This window comes from Mesocricetus auratus, unplaced genomic scaffold (genome assembly GCF_017639785.1).
Source record: "Mesocricetus auratus isolate SY011 unplaced genomic scaffold, BCM_Maur_2.0 Super-Scaffold_100691, whole genome shotgun sequence".
NCBI classification, from domain to species: Eukaryota; Metazoa; Chordata; class Mammalia; order Rodentia; family Cricetidae; genus Mesocricetus; species Mesocricetus auratus.
The window spans coordinates 44,667,887-44,691,029 of record NW_024429267.1 but is presented as its reverse complement, the minus strand read 5'-3'; the positions used below and the strand labels follow the sequence as shown (position 1 = coordinate 44,691,029).

The window sequence follows — 23,143 nt, the reverse complement described above, 5'->3', positions numbered from 1 at the left end:
CCCCTGACTTGCCCAGCCTGCTTTCTTATAGAATCCCAGGATCACCAACCCAGGGATAGCACAATCCACAATGGGCTAAACCACACCAATTACTAAGAAAGTGCCCTACAGGCTTCCTACAGCCTAATCTCCCTCCTCTCAGTGTCCAATTGGCATCAAAACAGCCAGTACGTGACTCAACAAATAAGAGCAGTGATTGTTCTTGCAGAGAACTCAGGATCAAGTTCTAGCACCCAGGTATTTCACCACAGCAATGAAGAGATGAAAAAACATTCTGCAACCATTAAAAGAAGGATTTTCTTCATCCCCAGGGGAAGACAGAGAGTTGGAGAAGAGCATAAGTAAGGGAGGTCAGAGGCCCATATACCATCTTGTCACAACATGAACTACTGTCCTCAGTGGCCAGTGACAGAATGTGCTTGATATAGCCAAACCATAATTCAACTTTGGGATAGGACAGACTCACACCCTAAGGACTCTAGTCCACTCCTGGATAGAAACAGAAAGATATTTCTTATTCATCCAAAACCTGTGATACTGGAGAAGGCAATCTGGTCCCTGGGTCACAGTTGCCCTTATGACATCATGGCCATTTCCTCCATCAGTCATCCTGGACCTGCTGGAGTCGGATGAGCAGCCACTGAAGGGGGATGATCACCTGAGCCCCGTCTCTCTGCCATGGGTGCTCAATGTTGTGTAAGACTGTCAGATCCACTGACCTAGGGTTGGGGGTGCTTCTTGGCAGAGGGAAGTCATGGGCTATTCTAGGGGACCCTGGGGAAGACTGGGGAGCTGGACTGCAGGGATTTTGCATGGGTGCTGGCTTTTACATGTGGCTCTCCATTTAAATTGCAGAAGTATGACTCTAAATCCGATCTATTTGAGGAAGAGAGGCAACCAAAGGTAAGTGTGACCCAGGACCATAAATGAACGAGAACCCCTCAAACCCCTGGCCTCAGTGTTTGTAGAAATAGAGGCGCCATATCAGTTCCCATTCAGTCAGCTCAGTATTGCTCTCTTGTTCCTTAAATCTCTTCCCTATCCTGAGTGACCTGTGCACAGGACACAGGAAGGTGAGTCACAGAGAGGTGGGCAGTGAGAAGGTAGACAGCGGTTGCCATGGGTCCGCATGATCGAGGTGGAAATGACGTGAGAGAAGAACCTAGAATTGTGGGCTGGTTCAGAACTGAGATGCAGGCTGATATCCTATGATTCTTCTTTACGAAGTCCTCATAAGGTCTTCAGGATTGGAAAGTGTTTCCCCTGGGTCCCCTGTGAACACCGCAGTATGAGCATACCTCACTTTATAGAGAAGGCCACTGTGGCTCAAAGATGGGCCATGGACAAGACAGTGGTGGAGACAAAAACTCTATCCATCTCTCCTGTATCTCCCCATCCACTGAGTGTCCTGTCCTTTGCTTGGTTAGCGCCATCCTCCAAAACTACGCCACCTAAAAAGGACCAAAGCAGCCAGTAAGATCCAGGCCTTGTGGCGCGGATTCCTGGTGAGGCAAACCCTGCTGGCTGCTGCCCTCAATGCCTGGGTGATTCAGTGCTGGTGGAGGAACATCCTGCACAGGCAGCTTCTTAAACGGCGGCTGGCCCTGCTGAGAATATATGCCATCGAGGAAGAGGCGGCCGTCAGGCTCCAGGCCTGGATTCGCATGTGGCAGTGCCGTCGGTATTTCAGTCAAATATGCAACACGCTCTGTGTGGTCCAGTCCCTCGATAGAAGCATTACCTTCCAGAACGATGATATTTTTCAGGTCCAATACGAAGCTGTTTCCAAGCAGCCAGAATTCCACATTGAAATCCTGTCCATCTAAAGGCCTGTAGCACAAAGAATTAGCTCCAGTGCCTCAATAAACACCTGACCTGGTTTTGTGAGTCTCAGTGATTGTCATGCCATAGGGGACATCCCACGCCAGGGACTCAGACTCTACATCCCTTAGGGGAAGAAGACCTTCCCTATCCCCACAGAGCCTGGTACCTCCAAACTAAGAAATGAGGCTCAAGGTATCTGTATCTATGCAGAGCCAGGCATCCCATTACACAACCCTGGGACCATCTCTGTCTTTTGAAGTTGGAATTAAGGGGACAAAGCTTCATGTTCCTGAAGCAATATGTGAGATATGCAGATTCTCTGCCTACTATCAAACACTTGATATAATCACTATGAGCACCCTCATAGCGCAGAAATAATACATTTACCACCCCAGCCTCCAATTTTTTGTCGTTGTTTTCTTGCCTTCTCTCTTCTACGAGAAAGGTCAGAACACTGGGACCTATACAGCAAGGTTGTTGCAATAGAAACTGAATGTTAAACCCCACATATTACCTGGCCTTACTGATTCTTGTACACTAAACAAATATTTTCTAAAGTCTGATTGGAATTCCTCGGAGACAGACATAACCAGTTTCACTCTCCACTGTGCTGTTCATGCTCTTGCCCCTTTTACAGTTTTATCCCAGTGACTCTCTCTCCCCACCTTTGAGTGAGCCTAGCTCTGTCCTGCTTCAGCCCTGCACCCGATGAGCTAAAAAGGAAAGTCTTGTTGGACAGGAGGAAACCACTTGTCAATCCCTTAAAAAGCTAACCAGAAACCGGATGTGATGGTGTGCCTTTAATCCCAGTGTTAGCAAGGTTGAGTCAGGGAGGCCAAACTGGGCTACATGGAGAAACCTTGCCAAAAAGGCGGCGGGGAGTGGCCTGGTGACATAGCTGGTAAAGTCACTTTGTAACACGAAAAATAAAAGATCCAGAGACTGATCTTGGGGTTCAGGCTTCAAGCTGAAGATCAGAGAAGCAAAGCAGTCGGCCACTATGTCTTACCTCTAGCTACACTCAGACTTCACTGCTCCTCAGATCCTCTCAGACTGCTGTGCTCCTCAACGCGGCTAGAGACTAGCTCTCAGATTGAATGCCTCTACCTTTTGCACCTCTCAAATCCTGGGATTAAAGGCATGAGCTATCTTTCACTCTCCAGTAGCCCAGGGTGCTCTTGCACTCAGAGATCTGTCTACCTCTTAATCCTGAGCCCTGCATTTACAGGCGTGTACCACCACTGCCTGATCCTTCTAGCTTGAGACTGGCTTTGATTTCTGTGCCCTCAGACAAGCTTTAATAAATAATAAATAATATATCACCACAGCACTTGCCTCCAAGCCTGAAGACCTGAGTTCAATTCCCAGAATCCATATGTTGGAAAAAAAAGAACTGACTTCCACAAGCTGTCCTCTGAGAAGCAGACTGGAGGAAAGGATAGCAGAAGGAATACAGGAGGGATAACACTGAAGATATTTTGAAAAACTCATAAGGAGCCTCCTTACTGTAGAAGCTTTCTTTCTAACACACATACATATACGTATATGAGTTTAGAATTACCCTATTGCAGGGCAAAAATGCCCTACTAGACTCAACAGGATAACAAAAACCTGATGCTGGGAATGTGTTACGTCTTTTGAAGCTGTTGGCAAGTGAGTGACATGGACCCCCCAATTATTTCAGAATATTTCCAATGCTCTTGGTTACCTCCAAAACTTGATGGTAAGACCTTACCTTGTGGCTAAAGATACCACACTCTTGAGTCATAGAACAAGGAAACATCAAGGTGCTACTCAAAAGGAGGCATCACAACTTTCATGGAGCTGGAAGGTGCTATGCACACTACCAGAGGAGAAAGGAATGACCAACCACTCTTAGCTAGTTGTGAACCCTGTGAGCTACACCAATGGCTGACCTGTCAAGAGTCACTAGTGACTAGTACCATGAGTAACCAGCCACTTTCTTACTAAACTTAAGGCCCACTTCACGAGTTTAATCCCATACCTGGCACCATTCCTGGGGCCATGAACCTATGACTAGACCAGTCACAGGAGAGCCTACCGCTATGACTCTGCTAAATAGACATAGTATTAAACTGATTTCCCTAGATTAGTGTATCTATCAAACCTAAGCAGAGAAGCTTCTTTTTGCAATAGATAGCAATGCACACAGAGACCTACAGCTAACTGGTCAGGGCACAGAGAATAGCAAACTGAAGAAGGCTCAGCCCTAAATAGGGCACCTATTTCATAGCCCCTCCTCCCGAGGCCCAGGGATCACCAGTGAAGAAGGGGCAGGAGGATTATAAGACCTGGAGTTGATGGCTGACTGCCAGGAAATCGTGTTTCTGAACACAGCAGGGCACTTGCACATAGGAATTCACAGCAATTGAGACAGCATGTAGAAAACCTGCATAAACTCCCATCAGACAAAACCCCCAGCATACAGAGGGGAGGTGGGCATTAAGTCCCACCCCTAGATAAAGAGCTATCAGCCACTTTTAGCTGCTGTGCGTTTAAGGTGTGGCCTGGTGAGTTGACTGTCCTCCAGGGAAGGCCGCACATACCAAAGAGTACACTGGCCGTACACATTGCACTTGGTGGTCGGGGAAGGACACAGTTGAGTCAGCTAAAAGGGAAGATGGATCGGGGCGGAGTGAGGAAGTGAGTATCATCAAAGCGCATTGCACAAAATTCCTAGAAAACATAAGAGAATGAGGGGAGAGGTTGCCATCTGACCCCCACATACACCCCGCGGCACATGCACACACATTCGGGCGTTGGTGGCGCCTTTAATCCCAGCACTCCGAGGCAGAGGCAGGCAGATCTCTGTGAGTTCGAGACCAGCCTGGTCTACAATAGCTAGTTCCAGGACAGCCTCCAAAGCCACAGAGAAACCCTGCCTCGGAAAAAAAAAAAAAGAGAGAGAGAGAGGAGGCGGGGAGAATAAATGTGAAAAACAGAAGCTCTACGACATAAGTTAACTTTGAAAACATTATGTTAGGTGAAAGACAGACACATATTGCAGAGTTACATAAAATTTATATAAAATGCCCAAGAGAGGTAAATTGCAGAGTTATAAATAAACTAGTGGCTGCTAAAGGGTTTTTTGGTGGTGGTGACTTTTGTTTTTGTTCTGAATGATGAAAATGTCACAGAAGGAGATCACAATGATGGTCACTGTATTAGTTATTTTTCTGTTGTGAGAAAACACAACACCCAAAGCCACTTATGGAAAAAAGAGTTTACTTGGGTTCCAGAGAGATAAGAGTCCCTCACTGCGTCAAGTGGCCGTCATTGTGGCAAGAGCAGGAAGCTGAAAATCTCATCTTTCACCACAAACAGGAAGCAGGAAGAGCAAACCGGAAGTGAGGCAAGGCTGTGACCTCTCAAAGGCAATGAGAATGACCCCATACGCTCATATATTTGAATGCTTGGTTCTTAGCTGGTGGAACTGTTTGAGAAGGTTAATGAGCCGGGCGTTGGTGGCGCACGCCTTTAATCCCAGCACTTGGGAGGCAGAGGCAGGCGGATCTCTGTGAGTTCGAGGCCAGCCTGGTCTACCTAGCGAGTGCCAGGACAGGCTCCAAAGCTACACAGAGAAACCCTGTCTCGAAAAATCAAAAGAGAGAGAGAGAGGGAGGGAGGGAGGGAGGGAGGGAGGGAGGGAGGGAGGGAGGGAGGGAGGGAGGGAGGGAGAGAGAGAGAGAGAGAGAGAGAGAGAGAGAGAGAGAGAGAGAGAATGAGGTATGGCTTTGTTGGAGGAGGTACATTTCTCAGTTAGCTCTCTCCGCCTCATGCTTGTGGATCAGATATGAATTCTCAGAGGCCGTGCCAGTGCCTTGCCTGACTGACCACTGCCATGCTCCCCACCATGATGGTCATAGACTCTAGTCCTCTGGAACCGTGAGCCCCAAATTAAATGCTTTCTTTTTCATAAGTTACTTTGCTCATAGTGTTTTGTCATGGCAATAGAAAAGTAACTAAAATACTCACTCCCAGGTGAAGCAAAGATAAAAGCTCTCCCTCATGTAGAGGGGGCAAGCAGAAGAGAACCCAGAGGGCAAGCCTGGGAAGGCCGAAGGTCCCAAGGATACTGAGAAAAGACAAAAGTGTGCCCACAGATGATGCATGCTGTGTTTTACCTCAGAACACTGAAGGTCCAGAGGTTGCCTCTCCTGCCAGTCATTAAGTCTTGCCAGATTTACACACCTCGTCATATGGAGATCCGGAGGAATCGACTGATAGTTCTCTCTATCTCGTGGGCTTTGATGACCTAGAGCTATCAAAATCTTCACTGAGGCCGGGCGTTGGTGGCGCATGTCTTTAATCCCAGCACTCAGGAAGGAGAGGCAGGAGGATTGCTGTGAGTTGTACTGCTAATAATTTGTTAAAAAAAATTTTCTGCTCCCTAAAAGATATTTTTAAAAAATACATAGCTGGGCATAGTGGTGCATACCTCTAATCTCAGCTCTCAGGAGGCAAAGGCAGGTAGATCTCTGCGAGTTCGAGACCAGCCTGGTCTACAGAGTGAGTTCCAGGGCAGGATCCAAAGCAATGCAAAGAAACCCTGTCTTGAAAAAAACAAACAAACAAAACCACAAAACAATAATAAATAATAAAAAATATTGAGCCAGATATGGTGACACACACCGGTAATCTTACCCATATGGGAGGTGGAAGCAAGTGGATCAGAAGTTCAAGGCCAGCCCCCAGCTACATGACTGTCTATCTCAAAGTATAAATAAAATTGAATGTTGGCACTGTATCAGTTAAATGGTTATAGCTTATTTGTTCAGAAGAACTAATACTCTTTGAGTTTTGGTCCAAGTTCAAAGACAATATTGTTGCTCTAGTATAGCTATGTGGCTTACTGACCACTCTTGGACATTTTGTTAGTGAATTAGACCACCAAATAGACAAAGCTGAATGCTGTGCTGCCCTAGCTATGTCCCAAAATGAATAGACACTTCCTGGTACAAATATTATATTTCAGTAATTGGAAATACAGTTTAGATTTCAATTCATTTTTTCCAGAAAGCTGAGAGAGACAGAGAGAGAGAGAGAAGAAAGAAAAGAAAAAAGTGTCAGGCATGGTGTTGCATACCTAAAATCCTAGAACTATGGAAGTGGGGACAGGAGAGTTGCAAGTTCAAGACCAGTCTGGGCTACATAGAGAGACCCTACTTTAGGGTTTATTTTTAGGTCTAACCATTTTAGGGTTTTAGCACATCATGGCAGGGAAGTTGTGGCAAGACAGCTCAGTTCCTGGCAGGGGGACTGTGTGGTAGAGGTGGCTTCCATCCTGCAAATCAGAATGCAAAAACCAATGGGTATCAAGAGTCACGCTCCACCCTACCTTCCAAGGCTCACTCACACTACCAACCCACTTGCTCCAGCTAAGTCCCATCCCCTAAAACTGCAGAGCTTTCCAAAGGCTCACTCACCCTACCAACCCACTTCCTCCAGCTAAGTCCCACCTCCTGAAACTGCAACAGCCTTTCAAAAGAGCTCTGCCAGCTGGGGAACAAGCATTCGAAATACAATCCGGTGGGAGACATTTCAAATGGAACAGTAGCATTCCCCTTTCATATTTCTGTCCTGAGGCAGGCTACACACAGGAGCACATTAGCCCAGTTATGATCACAGCAAAAACTCCACAGATGTTTAAAAACTTTTATCTGTCATGGTACCAAAAAACTCAACCACACCTTATTTTTTTTGCTGTGAGGGGATAATTTTAACTGCTTTGTGTGCCTTTTTGTTTTGCATCTTTCTATTTTTTGAGCTTTATCCAATATTAGAATTGTTTCTCAAGTTCCTGAAATGACACTTCACCCTTAACACAATATTTCTAAAAAAATGAGCTTTTTAAAAAAATTCAGCATTTCAAAATATAATGAGAATGTTCTAAGCATCTAAAAAAAGATCCCAACTTAAATACATACAGAGCCACAAAGGACTCTGCACAGACTAAACAAGCTGTGAATGGAGAAGTTGTAGGCACGCACGTTCCGATTTTAAAAATGGCAGGGGGGTAAGCAAAACTCCTAAAAAGGCATTTTCTTCCGAAGAAAACACATAGTTGGCCAACAGGTACATGAAAAGGTAGTCAGCATCACTGGCCATCTGGGAAAAAGAGATCAAAACCACAATGAGCCATCACCTGACATCTGTTAGGATGGTTATCATCCAAAGACAAGAGGGAAAGTGTGGACGAGAGTGTAGAGAAAATTTGGGACAGCCATATGGGAAACAATATGGAAGATCCTTTATAAAAATCAAAATAGAACTACCACATGACCCAGAACGGTGCTTCAGGGGACATATCCAAGGAAGTAAGTATCTTGAAGACCGAGCCTCATGGCCATGTGCATGGCTTTGCCTCTGCAGCAGGGAGATTATAGGTGTGTGCCACCATACTGGCTTTTTTTATGTCGGCAGCAGGGACCCAAACTCAGGTCTCGTGCATCGCACACTAGCTCACTATCAGCCTACCCACACAAGGACAGAAAATGTTTCGAAAATCATAGATCTGTTCATGAACTTGTGTCTACTATGCAACAACTCATAATAAAATTCCGATGCACCTGACTGGAGCTCCTGGGTCAAGGCTAAGGAGGCAGCATAGCCCTGGCAGCAACAAGGCTGGGTATGTCCACTTCTGCCAGGCTCACCAGACCAAGTCCAGCCCTGAACACCAGCTGTGGACTGCCTGGGGGGCCTGGGCCAGGGCTGCTGGGCAAGGAGACTTAAAGCACATTGATGTTCAAATGCTTCAGAGACACAAATTAGAAAGAGGACTGTGGTGGCTTGAATAAGAATAGCCCCATAGGCTCATATATTTGAATGCTTAGGGAGTGACACTGTTTGAAAGGATTAGGAGGCTTGGCCTTGTTGGAGTGGGTATGACCTTGTTGGGGTAGGTGTGCCTTGTTAGGGGAAAGTATGTCACTGGGGGTGGTCTTTGAGGTTTCAGAAGCTCAAGCCAGGCCCAGTGGCTCCTTCCCTCTTCCTGCTGCCTGTGGATCCAGATGTGGAACTCTCAGTTCTCCAGCACTGTGTCTGTCGTTGAGCCTCCATGCTCCCTGCCATGATGAACATAAAGTAGACTTCTGAAACTGTAAGCAAGCCCCGATTAATTGCTTTCTTTTATAAGAATTGCCATAGAACACAGACCATGAAGGATCTGTTTTTGAGGTATTTCCAAACAAGCCCCAAGGATGCTGTTTGTCCACTTGGCAAATGTATACCTAACAAATCTCATTGAAGAGGATCCTGGTTAACTGTAAACCTCATCGAGTTTCTCCCGGTACCTCAGTATCCATGCTGTGCATCTATGTGGAAGTGTGTGCTGTCAGTGTCTTGGTGGAGGGGCAGCATTTTTGGTGAACTTGAGACCCTCTGCTGTATAAGGCTGGGTCAGGCAGTGTGCCCTTTACATCATGATCCCGATCTTTGAAAAGTCCCTAGTCTCCATGGTCCTCCTCAAACTCCAGTGGGGAAAGTCCTAAAGAATCCTATTGAAAACCCAGACCTAAAACTGGCCATTGCCATGGACATCATCTCTTTTATTAAAACACTCATGCTTTCAAAAAAACTAACAAAACCCATTCATGTTTTGAGTAGTTTTGAACAGTTCCCTAGTGAGAAAGGGACAGAGGAAGGCTAAACTATTATAAAAAGAATGGAAAGTCAAACAGGACAGAAAGAACAGGAGTGAAGTCCACTGCTGCTGTCTAAGGGCTGTGTTTCACCGAGAGCTGAATCTGAAACCCTGATCTCAGCCCACAGGATGGAGGAGTCCGGTGCCAAGGGGGACTTCCGCAGGCTGACTCTCCCTCAAATCTGTGGATGCGTCAAGTTTGAGAATGACAGTCTGGAGTCTGGCTTTACAGAAGGATTCATTCCCTCCTCTTTGCCCCTCCCCTTTTGCCTCAAGTTCTCTCGCTGTCTCTGCCTGCTCTCTCCTGCCCTGAGACTACTGTGACTTTAAGGGAAACCTCATAAGGCCCACCCCTAGATAAAAGCTATGGGCAACTAATGACAGTGAGGGAAAAATCAGTCTTCCTCGGGGATAAGCTCCTTAATTGGTTACCCAATACTAAGGGCTCAGTCAAAATAGGCATACATACAAATGACAATAAATGGTCTCAGTAGATTGTATGTATGTATGTAACGAAAAAGAAGCCATGAGTTTAAGAGGGAGAAGGGCAGGGAGGATACGGAAGGGTTGGAGGGAAAAGAGAAGGGGAGAGGGAAATTTTAAAAAAGATTTTTAATTTTTAAAAGGGACAAATAAGGCATGCTGGAAGAGCCTTTGGGTTCCTGGGAGTCCCTGGCTCAGCTGCTCTACAAAGTCACTCCATATGCAAGCAAAAATGTTATTTGTGTCAAGCATGGTGGCTCATGCCACCAATCCCAGCACTCAGAAAGCAGAGGCAGGGGGATCTCTGTGAGTTCAAGGCCAGCCCAGGACAGCCAGGGCTGAGATACAGAGAAACTCTGTCTCAAAATAATGATAATAATAACTATTATTATTATTATTATATTTGCTTTAATTCCAGCTCTTGGGAGACAGAGACAGATGGATATCTGTGAGTTCAAGGCCAGCCCAGGACAAGCAGGGCTGAGATACAGAGAAACTCTGTCTCAAAATAATAATAATAATAACTATTATTATTATATTTGCTTTAATTCCAGCTCTTGGGAGACAGAGACAGATGGATATCTGTGAGTTCAAGACCAACCTGGTCTACATAGTGGGTTTCAGCACAGCCAGGACTATGTAGAGAGACCCTTTCTCAAAAAAAAACCAAAGCATGAAAAGGCTTTGTTGTTGAGAATAATAAAGTATGAAATTATATGATTTATATATTAATGTAACATAAAATATATACTTCTTCCTTCCCTCTCATGATTCCCTTTCGTGCTTTATGGCCCTTCCATGCATATAAATACTCACATATCTGGGATATGCACACCCCTACTTTTAGATCTAGGTTCTGCACACATATAAGAAGAAAAATGAGGTGTTTACATTTTTTAGTTAAAAATTGGAGTGTTGTGAAGCCAGTGTTCTGTGTGTGACCTGGTGGCATGGTGGAAGGAGACAGCTCACACGGTCATTGTAAACACAAGACACGCCCGGAGTTAGCGGTAACTCAATGGGCCATGTGGAACAGGAATGCTTTACTTGGTTGTTGTTTGAGACAGACTCTCTGTACAGCCCTGGATGCCCTGGAATTCACTACATGGACCAGGCTGACCTCGAAACTCACAAATGCTTTCTTATTCAAAGTGCTTTTGTAGTTCTTGATTTCTAAAGCCTGTTCTCTATGCTTTGACAGTACTGCTATTTTTTATTTCCTTTAAAGTATCTATGGGACTATTGGACAAAACAGGTTCTTAATTCTTCTGCATTGCTATTTGTCTTTTATACTTTAAACTGTGACTTGTATTCATTTATTATTATTTTAAGTGGGAGGCTGTGAGGCTTGCTGTCGACTGCCTCCAGAGTTAGGGAACTCAGTCCTCTCCTGCCACCCTGTGGATTCAGAGATGAAGTGCAGATCATCAGCCCTGTGTACAAGTGCCTCTACCCACTCTGCCCTCTCATTGACCCTACGTCATCGTGTTTTTAAGTTATTTTAATTCCCTCTGAAAATTATAATAAATAAATTAAAATAGGCAAAAGATCTAAAAACAGACACTTTTCCAAAAACAAATGGCCAATAACTTATTTGACATCATCAATCCCCCAAAAAGTTAAAACATATCAGATATGGCAGTAGGAGCCTTTAATCCCAGCACTCAAGGGGCCGAGGAGGGCCGATCTCTGTGAGTCCAAGGTCAGCCTGTCCTACATAGAGAGTTTCAGGACAGTCAGGGTTACACAGTGAGAACTTGTTTCAAAAAAAATTAAGTACATCTCTGATATGCGTATAGAACCTACATTTAAGAGTACATGTGGAGCCGGGCGTTGGTGGTGCACGCCTTTAATCCCAGCACCCGGGAGGCAGAGGCAGGCGGATCTCTGTGAGTTCGAGGCCATCCTGGTCTACAGAGCGAGTTCCAGGACAGCCTCCAAAGCCACAGAGAAACCCTGTCTCGAAAAACCAAAAAAAAAAAAAAAAAAAAAAAGAGTACATGTGTTTGCATCAATACCTACATGTGTATTATATGTCTGGAGGGGTCATGGAAAGGGAATTAATTATGAGAGGGAAGGGAGAAGTCTTTTCAAATATAATATTTTACTAATTCTTTGAGAATTGTATACTGTTTTTCAAACATTCCCCAGCCCGTCCTCTCACTCCACCCCCAGCTAATTTAAAACATAACACTAAAAAGAAAAACTAAAAACTTCAAGATGATACCCCTACATGCCCAGAAGGACAATTCATCAAAACATCAGTCAGTAGCAAGTGTTGGCAAAAATAGGAAAGATTAAGAGCTTACATACACACCAGCAGAAATTTTAAGTGGGTGATCCCTATGGAAAACAGTGCCTCTGCTCTTCAAATGCTTCTTCAGAGCTAGAAGTTCAGTTCCTAGCTATATAGAAATGAGAGGTTACTCACGGAACATTTGTGCATGGATATTTATAGCTACACTGTTTATAATAACACAAAGATGAAAATCAAGTAGCACAAACATCCGTGGAGAGGGTGCAGATGAGTATAACGAGGTTGTCCGGGCAGTTGAATACCACTTGGCAGTAGAAAATTATAAGGTACTGATGCCTCCTGCAACATTGGTAGACTATGAAAACATTCAGTAAGTGAAAGGATCTGGACAAAATGAAATACACACATGATTCTTAAAGAAATAGCAACATACTGGACTTACAGAAATTCTTGATGGAAATTATTATCTTTTAGGATAGTTTTTAATGCGTAACATCTGAATTTATACGTTTTTAGAGATTCAGATCGGATATATTTACGGTAGAACTTTAATGGCCATCTCAGTGGGTTCTGGGTCTCCGTGTTAATCTTCACCTACTGTAAAAAGACGCTTCTTTGATAAGACTTGAAAGATGCACTAATCTATAGGTATAAAAATAAGAGCTTAGGGGGTGTTTATAGTATGTTTATTACTATGGCCATTTAGCAGAAAAGTACAAAGTTCTCCCCTAGGGCCTGTGACCTAGCCTTCTCTGGACTCTTGGCTCAGGTAGCAATGCCAAACTTGGGTTCCATCTTCTAGAATGGGCAGAAAATCCAATCTGAAAGTGGTTGGTTATTCCCGTAATATTTGTGCCACTGTGGCACCAGTGTTTATATCTTGTCAGATCCATTGTTCTGCTAGCCAGAAGAATTGAAGCTTCTAGTTCTGACTGCAGAGATACTTGTACACCGTGTTCATCAATATTCTATTCACACTAGCTGGGAAATAGTCAACCTAGATGCCCACCAACTGACAATGAATACTGAAAATGGTGGTACACACATGGAACTGAATTTTATTCAACTGTAAAAAAAATGAAATTACTAGACTTATGGGTAGATGGGTGGGCCTCAAAAGTACTCTACCAAGTGAAGTAATCCAGGCTCAGAAAGACAAATGCATGTTCTCTGTCATACGCAGATCCTAGCTTTGAACTTTGAGGTCCGTGGGTGTTCCCACACACACACTTGGAATGCCTGTAGAGGCCAGGAAGCTAGTAAGGGATCACTGGGAGAAGGGGCTTAAGAAAGGAGGAGCGCCGGGCGGTGGTGGCGCATGCCTTTAATCCCAGCACTCGGGAGGCAGAGGCAGGTGGATCTCTGTGAGTTCGAGGCCGGGCTGGACCGACAGCCTCCAAATACAAGTGAAGTTACAAGAGAAACCCTGTCTTGTAAAACCAAAAAAGAAAAGAAAAGAAAAGAAAGAAAGGAGGAGCAATAGGACATATGTGATTCGAAAGGAGAGTCTGAGGCAGAGACCTTAATCCTGTGTCACAAAGCCACTGTGAATTCTGTTTTCCCTCCCTCGGATCACTCATACCAGACCTTGGGAAGCAGAGAAATCAGGGCAAATGAACCATGTAGGCGCAGGCTGGTTATGGTGCTTAAGTTTTGTGTCAGAGACATGAGATCTAGCAGATGTAGCATGAGTAAGGGTATGGGTGGGTACCATCCTGACCTCCACGGGGCTAGGGGAATGAGGGGATACTAAAGCAGTGGGTGTCTCTGAACAGAACCATCCAGAGAATTGTTTTACTCACGGATATGTATTTCTCACTTACTTTGGGTGACAGTCCAAGAGCAGTTTAATTGCATCTGTAATTGAAGATGAAAAGGAAATTATTCGAAGGAAGAAGAAGAAACTAAAGGTAAGAGGACACGTGAGCAGAGTTACACATAGTGCAGAGAACTCTAAGTCATCTGTATCCATGTCCTGGGGCATGGGCCTCCGCCTCATGTACGTCCAAGTCTAAAATAACCAAGAGCCAAGTCAATATTTGCTCATTCCCCTCTGTCTCCTCCTCCTCAGTCTGGACTCTTGCATCTGAGTCTGACTGTGACATAGCGACCTGAAGAGGGAAACCCATCAGAAACTGCATGGGTTTAGAAGCCGAGAACACGAATACTCTGCATTAGGCAGAACGGTCTAAATACAGGAAGGTTAGTTGTAGAACGTGCAGGAAGTGCTCCAAACCACACTACGAAATAGAAATACCTGATTGTTGCAGAGAGTAGTCAGATGGTGTGTTTTGGGGCAAAAGATTTGGAGAGCGAACATTCCCAAATCAGTGAGCCCTGATGATGCGGTGTGACTACAGCAAAACTCTTCTTATGCCAGTACACAGGGACTCTGGTTTTCTCTTAGGCAGCAATGAGGTAGGCAAGAGAAGGATGCTATTAGCCAAGGATGGAGGTGCACCCCCTGGCATCCCAGCCCTTGGGAGATGAAGGCAGGAGAAAAAGAAATGTAAGGTCGCCCTCCACTGTATAAGGAGTTCAAGGCCAGCCTAGAATACATGGAATGAAAAAGAGAGGAACAGCTGGGTGGTGGTGGTGCCGGCCTTTAAATGCCAGCACTCAGGAGTCAGAGGCAGGTAGATCTCTGCCTGCCTGTCTACAGAGTGAATTCCAGAACAGCCAAGGCTGTCTGTCTTGAAAGGAACCCTGTCTTGAAGAAAGAAAAAAAAAACAAGAAAGAAAAAGAGAGGAACGGTGACACCGAGAAAAAGGTGGTGTCCACAGCGGCAGGGAAGGGCCCCTACCAGGTCTCTTGGCTCCTGATCAGAGTTCTGCTAGACCCCAGAACTCTCCGAGGGAGAGCCAGTGTTAAGAGACAGTCCAGAGCCCTTCCAAGAAGACCCCGAAGGTTGGTAGCAGGAAGGTCCTTGAGTAACCTCTCTTATCTCTGTCTAGAAAAAGTTAAAAAAAAAAAAAACTAAAGCAGCCATTAAGATCCAGGCCTGGTGGCGTGGCACCCTGGTGCGCAGGACACTGCTACACGCAGCCCTCAGAGCCTGGATCATTCAGTGCTGGTGGCGGCTGACTCTCGGGAGGATCCTGGAGAAGAAGCGGAGGAGTGCGCTGGTTGACTACTCACACACAGAGAGAGCGGTGGTCAAGCTGCAGTCCCTGATTCGGATGTGGCGCGTCCAGTGGCGGTATTGCCAGGTCCTCAGTGCGATCTACGTCATCCAGGCCCACTGGAAATACCACAACTGCCAGTCTTGCTCCTTCCTACGGGGTCACTGTATGATCACTGCCACTCACCTGCAGTTCCATATTGAGATCATTGACCACTGAGGGCTCACTAGGAGGGACACTATGTCTTCCGTCCCCAGTAAAGGTCTAAATGGTTAGCGCATGTTTATGTTCCCAGCTAATGGAAGCCTTGAGACTTGGGCCTCGCTGACTCCTGTTGTCTCTCACAGAGAACACAGTGTGGTTTTCCTGTGTTTGCATATTGGAATGGGAATGGTCACATGCCACTCAGTCATCAAAGCATCAGCTAGGTCCCAACCTGACCTGACCCACGACACAACCAGAAGTCCAGTTCCCATTCCCAGGCCCCTCCTTTCTCCTCATCACTGATCTGAAGACTTCATCCCATGAAAACTCTAGACACCTCTGCAGGCACTGACTGACTCTGGGGTCTGCAGACATGGCTGGCTGCGATCTAGAGCCTCCCGTTTCCTCTTTTGGGAAGCATCTAAAGAAAATGCCAGAGTCTGAATGAGGCCGTCACAGTGTGGCCCCAAGTGAAGACAGGAGGTTGGCCTTAGTGCTGTCCGGGGCTGGGGCTGGGCATGTCAAGAGGCAAGGAGATGACCCTGAGAAGAAGTGGAAAAGGACGCTCAGGGCTGGAGCTCGGTTAAGCTGTTTTTCCAGAGGACCCAGCTCCAGTTCCCAACACGCACATGGCAGCTCACAACCTCCTGTAACTCCAGTTTCAGGGGGCCCAATACCTTCACACAGACATGCATGCAGGCCAAACACAAATGTGCATGAAATAAAAAATAAATCGTTTTTAAAAAAAGACCCTCCCAGCCCCTCAATTCCCTCACCCAAACTCCTCTTCCGGAGGGTTGTGCAACAAGCAAGGTCCTCTCTGACATCTCTCCTTCCCCAACTCCCAAACGACCCTCCCAAGCTCCTCAATTCTGCTCCCTTGGCCATACTAAAATAGCACTATTTTGTAGAGCCTTCTTTAGTTGCACTGTCTGGCACGGAAACCCCCTGGAAATATACCTAGTGAAATTGGGGAAATGGGTTTTTAACCTTTTTAATTTAAATGTAACTCTTCACATTGTGGCTAGTGAGGTTCTAGACACACTCAGCCCCTGCGATGGAATGCTGTTCAAATTGCTTTCTCCAACGCTCCGTCTCTGGTTACTTCCTCCCTTCCTTCCAGCACAGCTTCTCAATAACCAGCAGTGTCTCTTTCTGTGTTAAGATCTTCAGTCTCTAGATTCTGCTAGTCTTTCAGGCCATCTCTCCTGCCGTGCCTAGCTTTCTTTACCAGTTCAGATTCTATGCTTTATTATGATCAATTCTCTGCAGAGTTTGGCTTCTTCTCTTCCTTCGTCCATCTATTTTCCTCGCCATCCCTCCTCCTTTCCCTCCCTCCCTCAACACTTGTGGGATGAGCCCACCTGCCTTCCTGCTCCCTTACCTACAGTATAGTGCAATTTGAGCAAGGTCTATGCTCAACTCTGTGTCTCGACTGAATATTCCCCAGATTTTATCTCGTGTTTGCATTTCCCTTTTATGGGCTGAATAATCCAAAATCTCTCCTCTTCAAATACTCAATTATACTAAGCCAGTTTTGCTCCTCACATCTACCAAGAGTGTGGGAGAGATGGCTCAGTGGTTAAGAGCACTGACTGATCGTCCAGAGGATCTGGGTTTGACTCCTAGATAATTTGGACTGGTAGGCTTCATATATGGGCTCAAGCAGCTCGAGAAGGCAGAAATGTAAACTGAGCCATTGGCTTGTGATCAGGACAAAGACCTGATTTGATTTCACTAGAGGGAAAGCAGTGAGTGTGGGGTACAGCTGGGATGGAGAACAAGGTGATAGGAAATTAGGGATCTAATCTGTTCCCTTTTCTTTGACAAGTGGAGGGAAGAAGAAGCAAAATTGAGTATTTGAAGAGGAGATTGGCAGGCTTTTGGGGGCGGGTATTGAGGAGGGAGGAGTGTGTTGCCCTGGATAAATTTGAACTTGCAACCCTCTAGCCTCTGCCTTCTGAGTGCCAATCTCTGACATTTACTTTATTTACTGTCTCCATAATTTGTTTTTCTAGACTGCACACAGTATGTAGCCTTTCAAGTTGCTTTCTTTCCTTGAGTGATATGCATGTAAGTTCCTCCATGAGTTATCATTGTTTACACACGTTAACACCACATAACATTCCACTTGAGGGACATACCAAGTTTATTCATCCCCTCCTATGCTGAAGGACATTTTGGTTGCTTGCAATTGCTTGCAAATTTGGGCAGTTATGAATAAGGCTTCTGAAATCATGCATGCTCAAGGTTTTATGGGGATGCAAGTTCTCCATTCCTTTGTGAAGATCAGAGCTCAAGGCCAGCTACACCCTGAGACAGGTCTCAAAAAGCAAACAAACCCACAACTAACTGTACACCTGCGATCCTAGCACTGGAGAGATGGAGATGGGAAGAGGATCAGAAGTTCAAGTTCACTCTCAACTACAGAGTGAGTTTAAGAGTAGCCTGTGGGCATGTGTGTAAACATGTACATATGCATGTAAACACCACACACACCACACAGACTCACACGCACACAGTATACCACACATATACACACACACACATACATGAGTATACCACATGCATACACTACATACATGCATACACCACATACATGTATATCACACATGAATATGCCACACACATCACACACAGACTCTCATACACAAATATACATGCATATACCACACGCACACATGCATATACCTCGTACACATATACACACATGCATACACCACACACACATGCATACATCACACACTACTACACACATACATGCACACACCACATGGTTTTTTATTTCTTTATTCTCCACCCACACAATTTTTTAAAAAGAAGGAAAAGAGCTATTTATCCATCAGTGTCCATAGCCACATTGTTCAAATAGCAAGAGGCAGTGTGGCACATCTCAGTCGACAGATGAACACAGGCAGTATATGCATTTTTGGGGCTGTTATTCAGCCTTTAAAGGGGAAACTTGGCACCTGATACAACATGAACTTGGAGGAAGTGGAATAAGCTAGTTGCTACACATAGGTTTTGTGTGAGTCCTCTAGGTTCTCCAGAATGGACGTAGAGGGGTGTCTCTCACTTAAAAAAAAAAAAGTTGAATGCATAGAGACAAATAAGTTGTCCAGAGCTGGAGGGAAGAACAAAAAATTCCTATTTACTGGGTAGAAATTTTCAGCTTTGCAAGATGAAAATGCTATGGAGGTGGATGGTGACAATTGCACAATATAAGAATCTTTCAATCTAGTTTAAAATAGTGAGTTTGAGTCAAATATTTACCATGATTTCTAAAATAAGTCTTTAAATTTTGTAGCAAACATAAAGCCCCAAAATACAGGCCTCCATTTTGCATTATCAAGGGAGACCGTTTGGAAGTTCTCCCTGGAACTGAAACATCTGGAAACCCTGAAATCCTAATGCTCCTGCCCATGGCAGACATTACTAATCCATCCCAGATCCTTATCCTCCAGCACGGAGGCTCCTTCTCAGTAGGGCACCTCAGCGCTGATTTGCCAAGCACCTGGTATCTGCCATGTTGACTCTAATCTTGTTGACCCGGAAATCCTTCTGATAAAAGAGAGCTGAGGACACCGGTGTAGCAGACCTGATCACTCTTTTATTGGTAGGGTTATGCATTGCTGCACCTTGCAAGCCTGTGCGCCCAGGGAAATTTCAAGTTGAATATTCAGATGGTTTTCTTTGATTTCATAGTCGCCCTGGATAAAGCCACGAGTGTGACAACTATGCCAACGCCAATAAACCTGGATGATGCGGACAGCATTTAGCAAACGACAGTATCGCTGGCGGATGCGCCACATCCGGAACCATGACTGCAGTTTGACAGTTGCCCACGCTTTTTGAGCATACAACTCCAGAGCCGCTCGCCGTCTCTTCTCCCGCACCTTCACCAGTATCTTTCTCCACCAGGACTGAATGATCCACGCGTTGAGGGCAGCGTGCAGCAGTGAGCGTCGCAGCAGTGTGCCACGCCACCATGCTTGAATGAGCACAGCTGCAGATGTTTCTGTCATAGCAGTATTCTCTTCTGGGCCTTGCAAGAGAGAAAAGGATGCTTAGGAAGCTCAGGCTGTGCCAGACAGGAATCTTGATCCTCCGCTAAGGAGGTGCACGACCCGCGGGGCCACAGCTGCACCCAGGTGACCAGCTAGGTGGCCTACCTCTGTCTGGCACATGCTGGTTAATTGGCATGAATACATCAACCTGACCTGTGAGTGTCTAGGCTTGTGCCTATCGGCAAATGGGGGCACACCTCCCCTAGCGACCTCACCCAGTTTTCCATGGGTTGTCTAGTTGGTCAGTCTAGAGCAAGACCTCATGATTTAGAAGTAAAATAATTTTAATATTCACTTGGTCAGTTAAGAGCATTGGCAGCTCTTCCAGAGGGCCTGAGTTCAAATCCCAACAACCATGTGGTAGCTCACAGACATCTATAGTGGAATCTGATGTCCCCCCTCAGAACCTCTGGAAGAACAGTCAGTGCTCTTAACCACTGAGCCATCTCTCCATCCCGATAATTCTTTTTGTTTCAGGCTGCCTCTCATTCTATAGCCCAAGCTGATCTGGAACTCAGTATGTAGCCCAGGCTGGCCTCAAATTCATAGTAATTTATCTGCCTCAGCCTCCCAGGTACTTGGTTTATATTCCTGTCTTGTGATAGTTTAAAACTCTGATTTGGGAGGAAAATAGGTACCAAGTCAACACAACCCCACTTCTGGCCTTCCTTTTTTTCATTTGTTTGGGACAGGGACTCACTATGTAGCTATGACTGTTCAGTAACAGCCTACCCTTGAACTCACAGACATCCTCCTGCCTCTGCCTCCCTGAGTGCTGGGTTTAAAGCTGTGGGCCACCACATCCAGCTATTTGTGGCCTTTTTTACAATACTGGACATGGGGGGGAATCCCCTCCTATGTTAAACAGGAGACCTTACCCTGCCCTATCAAATGTATCAACCTTTAGACATTGTGAATGACATTACCACCTACAAAGTTCACGTGAAACACACACAACTGAGTTACAAAACAAAATCAGTCACACACATAAATTTCATAACAATTTAAGGAAGTTTGCAATTTTATATTGGGCCACATTCATAGCTCTCCTCATCTGCTTACTGCCTGTATGCTGTGGGTTGGACACACCTGAATAGATCAATCTCTTATAAAGCATTCAATGGCCTGATGTAGGCATGTATGGTTGAATCCCCCAAAGATCTATATTCTACTAAATTACCTACGATTAGGGGCTAGATGTTTCCATCACCCTCTGGTCTGCACTCCTCTAGCTCTGATCCAGCAGAGAGAGTAGATGGGAGAGAATGATGACATCACAAGGGCACCTATGACACAAACACCAGGATGGCTTCTGACAGTCAATGTTCTCAGCACCTGTGTGATGACTCATCGGCTAGGAAGGAGGGATCCACCACACACACACACATCCACATAACCCATCTCTTTATACCACTCAAATCTACTTGCTTCCCACAGTAAGTTTTCACTACTTCAGAAGCTTCTTTGGGGGTCTGGAAAGATGGCTCAATGGTTAAGAGCACTGGCTGCTCTCCCAGAGAACCACCGTTCAATTCCCAGCACCCTCATGACAGCTTTACAACTGTCTGTAACTCCAGTTCCCGGGGATCCAACACCCTCACACAAACACACACATAGGCAAAACTCCAATGTACATAAAATAAAAATGAATTGTTGTTTTGAAAAGCTTCTTTGGGGCTGGAGAGATAGCCCAGCAGTTAAGAGTCCTGGCTGCTTTTCCAGGGAACCTGGGTTCAATCCCCAATACCCACATGGTGGCTCACAACCACGTGTAACTCCAGTTTCAGAGAATCCAATGCTTCTGGCTTCCATGAGCACTACACATATGTGGTGCACAGGCATTCGTGCAAGCAAATACTCATGCATAAAATATTTTTTTTGGTTTCTCTGTATTGTTTTGGAGGCTGTCGGTCCAGCCCGGCTTTGAACTCACAGAGATCCGCCTGCCTCTGCCTCCCGAGTGCTGGGATTAAAGACGTGTGCCACCATCGACCAGCTAAAATAATAAAAAATTTTAAAGATCTACAATTTTTAGTAGGTACCAAGATGGATGCCTAGCTTATTTAGCCATCACAAGATATCAATGTGGAAGTTAGTGTTGTCAACTTGACAATCTAGAGTCACCTTGGAGATGGGCCTGGGAGCCATCTTAATTTAGGGCAGAGCCATTCCCTTGGCATGGGATCTCTGCCTGTACTAATGAGTAAGGGAACTGAGCAGCAGCTGGCTTCATTCATTACGTCTTGACTTTAGATGCAATGTGAGCAGATGCTCCAGGCTCCCCCACCCTGATTTCATTGCCATGATGGGCTGTGCCTTGTAGTAGAAGCCACAATAACCTTTCTCCTCCTTAAGCGAACTTTATCAGTATTTTATCACAGTCACAAAAAAAAAAAAAAGATAAGTGGCTGAAGAGATGGTTCAGTGGTTAAGAGAACTGGCTGCTCTTCCCGAGGCCCTGGGTTCAATTCCCAGCACCCATGGGGTGACTCACAGCCATCTTTGACTCCAGTTTATAAGAGACCAGCACCCTTTTCTGGTCTTTGAGGGCACTCCATGCTAGTGCATAGACACACATGCAGGAAAACCATACATACATACAAAGTGATAAAGTTAAAGGTAAATCAATATTCAGCAAACCGCATCTTCCTGACTCACAGAAGAGCAGTTTTCATAAAGGTTGGAAATGTTCAATGCATATCTTATCACAGCGGACTTTTTCAAAAACTAAAATGTGAAAATGAGATTGCAAAGAAAATGAATTTCCAACCCGCTCATTTGCTCACCAAACAAGGAAAGCTCTTAGCGGGAGTGAGTTTAATTAAATCACCTTGATTGCAGCAGCTGAAGAAACGTGTCCAGAAAGAACAAACAGCAGTGTTAGCTTTTCAATAACTGCTGGGAAACTGAAGACATGAAGGGGAAACATCAATAGTCAATTTCAAGACAAGGAGAATGTTTTCAAGTGGTTTTCTTTGGCTCTTAATGAGTTGACAGATGCACCAACACAGACCAGCTGTTGCCACCGGCAGGGCAAACACCAGCTTGAAATGGCTGAGAATTAGCTATAAATAGTGTGTATGAAACAAATGTGAGACTTATCTGTTGAAGAAGTCAAGGGAAAAAAATAAAAACAAAAACTCAGCACCACTTGACATGGACTCTCCCTGGAAGTGATAAGCCCAAAGGTAATGAAAACAGGATTGAAACGCAATGCGGGCAGGAGAAGGCTCAAGGGGACAGGCTTATGAAACGAATGGCTTGGCTAGGGTTCAGGGACAGAATGCTTGCCTGGCGTGTGCAAGGCCCTGGGGATCTGACCTCAGCACCTCAAACAAGAGTGTGTGGTGCTGAAAGCCTATGTCTCCTCACTGTATCCATGTCCATTAGCAGGTGAGTTACAGAAAACCATGGAATCTGTGTTGCATGTCACTAGGAAACTACTTGGCATCATTGATATAACCATCATCAATTCCATGAATGTTTGTCAAAAATCAAAGCTAGATGAGCTGACTTGCC

At 45.3% G+C, this 23,143-nt stretch overlaps 2 protein-coding genes across 3 annotated transcripts; one reads left to right on the top strand and one right to left on the bottom strand.

The window, feature by feature from the left end:
- Nucleotides 1-604: 604 nt before the first annotated feature.
- Nucleotides 605-15,628, top strand: LOC101824087 (IQ domain-containing protein F2). 2 transcript variants are annotated; one of them, XM_040740198.1, is made up of 4 exons: nucleotides 605-696; nucleotides 856-903; nucleotides 14,066-14,140; nucleotides 15,186-15,628. In XM_040740198.1, exons 1-4 carry the CDS (start codon nucleotides 679-681, stop codon nucleotides 15,570-15,572), a joined length of 528 nt encoding a protein of 175 aa, XP_040596132.1. In that variant the 5' UTR covers nucleotides 605-678; the 3' UTR covers nucleotides 15,573-15,628. The 2 variants fall into 2 exon arrangements, with proteins under 2 accessions (XP_040596132.1, XP_040596133.1); XM_040740199.1 differs by lacking the exons at nucleotides 14,066-14,140; nucleotides 15,186-15,628 and adding an exon at nucleotides 1,428-1,875.
- A 2,703-nt stretch (nucleotides 15,629-18,331) lies between these two features.
- Nucleotides 18,332-19,760, bottom strand: LOC101823821 (IQ domain-containing protein F5). Its single transcript, XM_013116980.3, has 2 exons — nucleotides 19,730-19,760; nucleotides 18,332-19,602 (listed from the first exon to the last, which is right to left on the bottom strand). The coding sequence occupies exons 1-2, from the start codon at nucleotides 19,758-19,760 to the stop codon at nucleotides 19,160-19,162; spliced, it is 474 nt and encodes a 157-aa protein (XP_012972434.2). The 3' UTR covers nucleotides 18,332-19,159.
- Between the last annotated feature and the right edge of the window lie 3,383 nt (nucleotides 19,761-23,143).